Source organism: Austrofundulus limnaeus, unplaced genomic scaffold (assembly GCF_001266775.1).
Source record: "Austrofundulus limnaeus strain Quisiro unplaced genomic scaffold, Austrofundulus_limnaeus-1.0 Scaffold133, whole genome shotgun sequence".
In the NCBI taxonomy this organism is placed as follows: Eukaryota; Metazoa; Chordata; class Actinopteri; order Cyprinodontiformes; family Rivulidae; genus Austrofundulus; species Austrofundulus limnaeus.
In genome coordinates this window covers 484,209-490,723 of record NW_013952535.1, presented here as the reverse complement: position 1 = coordinate 490,723, position 6,515 = coordinate 484,209, and the positions used below count along the sequence as shown (strand labels likewise).

General features: G+C 40.9%; 1 protein-coding gene across 2 annotated transcripts in view; it reads right to left on the bottom strand.

Moving 5' to 3' along the window:
- Positions 1-6,515, bottom strand: part of znf106b (zinc finger protein 106b) — an 11,052-nt gene continuing 4,537 nt past the window's right edge. Inside the window, exons 10-21 of one of the 2 annotated variants that reach the window (XM_014015710.1) lie at positions 4,826-5,546; positions 4,691-4,740; positions 4,481-4,614; positions 4,256-4,390; positions 3,909-4,025; positions 3,631-3,822; positions 2,662-2,724; positions 2,432-2,551; positions 2,286-2,357; positions 2,136-2,207; positions 1,911-2,057; positions 1-765 (exon numbers count right to left, since the gene is read on the bottom strand). In XM_014015710.1, the coding sequence (XP_013871164.1) occupies positions 709-765; positions 1,911-2,057; positions 2,136-2,207; positions 2,286-2,357; positions 2,432-2,551; positions 2,662-2,724; positions 3,631-3,822; positions 3,909-4,025; positions 4,256-4,390; positions 4,481-4,614; positions 4,691-4,740; positions 4,826-5,546 (1,880 nt within the window). In that variant the 3' untranslated portion in view covers positions 1-708. The remainder of the gene's footprint in view (positions 766-1,910; positions 2,058-2,135; positions 2,208-2,285; positions 2,358-2,431; positions 2,552-2,661; positions 2,725-3,630; positions 3,823-3,908; positions 4,026-4,255; positions 4,391-4,480; positions 4,615-4,690; positions 4,741-4,825; positions 5,547-6,515) is intronic. The other variant, XM_014015711.1, reaches the window with a different exon arrangement.

Below are 6,515 nucleotides of genomic sequence, written 5' to 3'. Positions count from 1 at the left end.
CATCTGGAATAATTTGATTTGAAATGTAGGAAAAAATAAAAATAAAAAATTACAAGATGAGAACTTCAGAAAGAAAAAGACGTGAGGATTTCAAACAAAGTCTATAAATAAAAAGTTATAGAAAAACAAGGTTAATTACATTCCGGATTTAAGAAGAATTTAGACTTAAATGTTGGAAAACTGAAGCTTATGCACAAATTTTAATGTTTGATGGCAGCATTGCATTATGGGTAATGTAGGCACAAACTTGGGACAAAGAAGTTTAAAAGAAATGCTTTTTTTTTTTCATTTCAGTTCATCCAGAATCTTCTTAATTTACACAAAAACTCCAGAATCAAGTCGACTCCTGTTTCAGCTGATGGTAAATTCTGCTTCACGAAAGCCTCGACGTGTTTGTTGGCGCTGGCTTTATGTAAAAATCGGCTTTAAAGACTGTTTGGCTGCATATTACACATTCTTCACAGTGATATTTGGAAAACGTCTCAACTGACAGATCCCAAAGTAGAGCAATAAATTATTTTCACTATGAAACAGAAAACAGCTTCAAATAGGAATCATGGGAGAATCAGAAGTTTCAGGACATTTTTTTTCTGTCAGAAGTAAAACACTGTTGGAATAATGACAGTGTCTTCAAAACAAACAAATAAAACATCTTGTAGTCAAAACGTTTGAGTCTTTGATTGTTCTGCTCTTTCACTTCCTTTACCGTCAAGGTTGCTGTTTGCTGTCGTTCTCCACGTGGCTCTGCATGTGTTCTGGCAGATCCTGCAGGAACAAAATAACTAAATAAAGACTGGAAAAAAGCGTTTTAAACAAACAACTTAGGAATCAATAGTTGGTAAACATATATTCTGATGTGGGGGGTGTACAAGGGGACCTGGCGAGGGGCGGGGTGCACCCCTCACAGGGACAATTTAGAGTTAACAATTAGCCTAACATACATGTTTTTGGTCTGTGGGAGGAAACGGGAGAAAACCCACACATGCATGGAAAGAACATGCAAACTCTAACCAGAAAGGTCTTTGTCTGGGATTTGATCCTGCAACCTCAAAACCTCTTGGGATTACAGAGGCTGATGCAAAATTGACAATTTTTTTTTACATTGAACAGACCTAAATTTAAGGTCCGCTAACGGCAGAACTAGCCTCTCTTTAGCAGATTAGCTTGTTTGCTAACTTTGGAAACTGTTAGCGGACAGATTAGCTTCTGCTAAATTAGGTTACATTAAATGTAAGTCCAGAAAAAAAACAAGAAAAACTTCTATTTTTATGATACTTATCCAAAATGAAATAAACACCATCCCATCTTACGAGCGGTGCTGGATGTGTCTGAAAACATGTAGCATGTAGCGTCTTGAGCAGCTAAACTTCAAAAGAAGAGCGTTTTCTTCAAAAAGAAATAAAATAACTTTCAACAATATTCAAATAGGAAGTACAAAAACTGACTATGTATTTGTTGTTTGACTAACTTTAAATGGTATTTATAAAAATTCAAATTTGATCAAATTAATGCTTTTATTCTGAAAGGGTTAAACTGGAAGTATCACAAGTTGGACAGATTCAAACTAAATACAGGACGGAGGTGAAGATGTGTGTGTCTTCTTAGCGGTTAGCGTTAGCGTCCACTAATTTTTTATTTGTTTAGGGACTTAGCGCTAGCAGTGCTAACATTATTGTTTAGCGGTTCAGCATTTGTGGAGCTAAGACTCTTGTTTAGCTGATTAGTGCTTAGTGAAACTAACCTTTTGTCTAGCTGTGCCCACCACTGTGTAAGTCACCTCTGTAAACATTTTATATTCGTAAACGAGCTAAAAGTTGAGCTCAGAGTCTCACTCCTAGGATTCCAGCACTTTAACATCCCCATCTAAAAGTGTAATTTTGACTTAAAGGCACGTTTTAGAAACAACTAACCTGTCTAACGGCCTGTTGTGTGGCAAAAAAGCTGTTGCAGTCCCTCCAGCGACACTTCGCCGTCTGCAGATTTGGGTTGCTGTGATCCTGAGTGAGGTGATGAAAAAGGTGCTCCGGGACGCCGAAGATCAGAGAGCAGCCCTGCCACTGCACAGAAAACAAACCCGTCAGTCAAGCTTCCATCAGGTGGGAACTGAAACGCAGGACGGTCTCTCCGGCTCTTACCCAGCAGCGGTAGTTCTTCAACAGGTTGAGCTTCACAGCTTGAACTGTTCCGTCGTAGCAGCCCGTGTAAATCTGCGAGGAACGACAAATAATAAATGCGAATCACAAAAAAAAAAAAACCTACAGCGGGTCCAGTTTCAGTCCACTTACCACACTCTTGTGAACAGCCATACACATCACCATGTCACTGTGACCCCCGTACACCTGCAGGCGATCGTGGGACTGCAAACAAATCGTAAACGCCACTAAATAAATGACTCCTGATATTTTCTCACGAGACATATGATGATAAATACCTGCAGCTCATAAACCCGGATCAGTTTATCCAGGCAGGCCGTCACCATCACTTTACCCAGGATGACGATGGATGTGACGGCGTGACTGTGACCTTTGTAGATCCGAACCAGCTCACCCGTCTACAAACAAACAAACAAACAAATGTAGGTGACAATAATGTGAAAACATGAAGTTGATATAAAACACAGCGTTAGACGAATGTCAGGAAATAACGAGGACAAACACGTACATGGATGTTGTGAGAGTGGACCGACGTGTCGCTGGAGCCACTGAAGACGAGATCGTTCACCACCTGAGAACACATGAGGTAACCTGACAATTAATACACCTGTATTCACATTTAAAGACATTATAAAGAATATGAAACAAAATAGTTCTTGTTTTTACATTTTAACTTTGCTCTTATTTAAATGATTTTTACACAACTGATGTGTGTCCCTTGTGAGATTACCCGTTAAAATAAAAGTAAACAAGGAGGCAATACACTTTAGGAGGAGTAAATTAGAGAAAAAATAAAACAAAGAAAACTGCTAACAGGTAAAATAAACTTCAAAGTTAACTGAATCAAAATCATAAAATAAGAAAAGTTTTATGTCAAAATGTACACATTTATGATTCAAATTTGCTAAAATCACACATTAATTCTTCAAACATTTCAATAAAACACAAATGGACCCAATATGAGTGAAGTAAAAAAAAAGGTAAGATAAGTCTTGAATTCTTGAATTAAAAATTTAAATTTCAGTCAAATGGCTTGGCAGGCCAATTTCGGCCCGCAGGCCCCACCTTGGGTGTCAGCAGTTGCCCTGATTACAAGCTTGTACTCACCTGTCATGTAGAAACATTGTATTTATAATCCTGTCATTGGCACAGTGACTACACATGAGGCTTTAATGCAGATAGTTTTCACTCATGGAGCGTACTTAAGCTTTTAATTTTATTAAGATTAAACATGAAATGTCCCATGAGCTAAAAATAAACAAAATGTGGGCCACTGCACAGGCTGCTAACTTAATCATAAAAATAAAATGTCTTCACTTAAAAAGTATTTTAATTCTGTGTATTATATTATTGCATTTAGTCCACCGTCCTCACATAGATTTTCATTTTGGCGCTCTGGGGGAAAAGTTTGGCCACAACAGCTTTAAAGTCATCTGAACTCCCATTAAGGCCTTTGCAGACAGTGAAATCCCCCCACCTTCATACAGAGCACGGTCTTGGTGTGACCTTCCAGCGAGCGCAGCAGCAGGCCGTTCTTGGCGTCGCGGACGCTGATGGTGTTGTCGTACGAACCGACCAGCAGCAGCCGCCTGGCGCCCTCCTGAGCCGTGCCAAGGCAGCTCACCCCTCGGGGGCCGTGGCACTCGAACACGTCCAGCTTTTTCAGACTCTAAATTTAAAAAAATAAATAAATACATAAATTACGGGATAAGCCTGGCTCACTTGTAGCTTCAGTGTTTAAACGTTTTAACTCACCTTTAGATCGTAGCTGATGACCGATCCATTGGCGAGCCCAGCATACAAAATGCTCCAAGCCGTGTGCAAACACAGCACCCTGTCTGGAAGGGAGATCTTCTGCAGACATTTCTTAGACTGGAAGAAAAGAAAAATGTCTTAGATTTAGAAAAGTAAAATGTAGCAGTGATTATTTAGATTAATTTACCAATAAAACAGATGAAATATAACCCACAGCATTTATTCTGCACAAAACTGCTTTTATAACACGTTAAAACACAGACCTTCAAAATAAAAGCTTTGTACTGTATTGCACATTCTGTTTTTTACAATGTTTGCATGGTCAGCTTTGAGCAGGTAAGCTGTACCGTTATGTTGTAACAGCGGATGGTCTCGTCGCTGGATCCGGTGTAGAGGCGGGCCTGCGTGTTCCGACCCGACGACACCAGCAGGCAGTTGATTTTGTTGGTGTGACCGTAAAAAATGCCTTCGCACTCTCTGGTCTGGGAACACAGCGACATTGAAGGGCTTGTTTATTTGAACATACTGACGGTTTGAAAATATAGAGGTAATCTGAAGTCGTGATGCTGCACCATGAGGTTGTAGACTCGAGCCGTGTTGTCCCCCGAACACGTGTACAGCAGCCCGTCGTGAACCTGCAGGCCATGAACGGCGCCGGAGTGACTGGAGAAGGATCCCAAAGACGGCTCTTCATCCTCAACGGAATCTGAAATATCAACATCTTCAGCCACACGTTTGTAAAAACCATGAGTCTGAAAGTAAACAGTAGAGGTGAAGCTCACCTGGCGGGGTGCCGGCATCTTTTCTTGAATCGACTGAAGGCTGAAATTTGCTGAGGGATTAAAAATAAACTGTTTATAGAATCTAACTGTATATTCCAGATTTTCATCCCTGGACTGATCTGGAGTGAAACTCACCTCTCGGGTTCGTTTTCCTGCGAAGTCTGAGTGCTCGCACAGCTGAGCTCCGTGCTGACGGACCTCTGTGGAGCCTCGGGCTGCACGGCAGGTTCCGTGTCCGCTGGGCTCTCGCTGTCCGATCCGTCGATGTCGATGACCTCCTGGTTGGAGAGATCGATCATCTCCACGGAGCTGTCGCTTTCGCTGCCTTCGTCGTTTTCCTCAGCCGCTTTATGCTTTCTGCCGTTTGCTGAGGGCTCCTCGAATTCAACCCGATCTTTGCTCAGGTTTCCAGCAGGCTCCGCCTCTGATATGCCCTCAGATGGTTGCGACGTTTTGGCCGACGCCTCTGTGTGCGTGCAGCGCTTCGGTCCGAGCCCCGCCTCTTGTTGCTGCTGCCCGCCTGTGGACGATTCGGGGACGGGGGACAGCACTGGTGGGCAGCTTTCGGCTGTTATTTGTTGAGCAAAGGAAGCTGTGGGGGTGGGCGGGTGGGACGGTTGGAACAGTACGTTGGCGGGAAACGAGGAGGCGAGTTGGATCAGAGGGACCTGAGGTGAATTGGCAGCTCTTGGAAAGGCCTGCTCGGCTGAGGCAAAACGGCTGACTTCCTGTTTTAACGCTGCCGCCACTGTGAGCGGCACCGGAAGAGGGTGGGCGGTGGACGACGATGGGGCTGCAGCGGGGGGCTGCTGAATCAAGGAGGAGGAGGCTGAGTGGGACGCTTCACAGTAACCTTCTGAGGAAAGAGATTACTTCAGATTAAGATTCTAATCTTTAAGTAAATCACTTAAAAGTAAATATTTTTTAGTTTTTAATATTACCAAGGTTATAATATTTTTCATTATAGTTTATTTTTATTTCATTGTGATTTTTTTTCTTTTAATTCAGTTAGTTTTAGTCAGTTTTTAAAGTGGATTTTCTAGTTTTTATTAGTTATTATTGCATTTTTAATGCTTAGTTTTAGTTTAGTTTTTATTAGTTCTAGTATTAGTTTTTTATAGTTTGAATAAACATATTTGCCAATGCTGCCTCCAGCTTGTGATGTTCCTGTGAGTTAACAAACCAACAGTTATTTGGTCACTAGTTAAAGCAGTCCTTTATAGCAACACCTTCCTAAAATAATTGCGTAACTCAATTTTGTCAACAAAGGACTTGGGTGATTATTTTAGGACAGTGACAATAGTTGTCTTCAACCTACTGCTATCTGTTGCTTGTTTTTGCTACTGAGAGAAGCTACTGTGTCAAGATAGTCATAGTTAGCATCTTGTCTGAGTTTGATTCATGCAGTTTTTCCCTTGAGAAGTATTCCACCTGTTTTATCACCTGTTTCCACTACAACACACTTGCTTTTTTTTTCTCGCAGTCATTAAAAAAATCCCAAAGCGGACGTTGTGCTTTCTCCCAACTTTTGTTGTCATCATTTGGCAGACAATGCTGAGCAGCAGACTGTAAACAAATGTTGTTGCCCACAGCTAATGTGAAACTACTCAGTTTGAAATAAATAGATAAATAAATAACGATCTGTTTAATCAGTCCACACAGCTCAAAATAAATTCACAAACACTAAAACTATGGATATTCTATCTATAATTTCAGTTAGTTTGTAAAAATTTTGTAAAAAGATTTTACAGTTTTAGTTAGCTGTCATCTTCTTTTCATTTTATTAAAGTTTTTGTTTATTTTGATTAACTAAAATGTTTTTTCA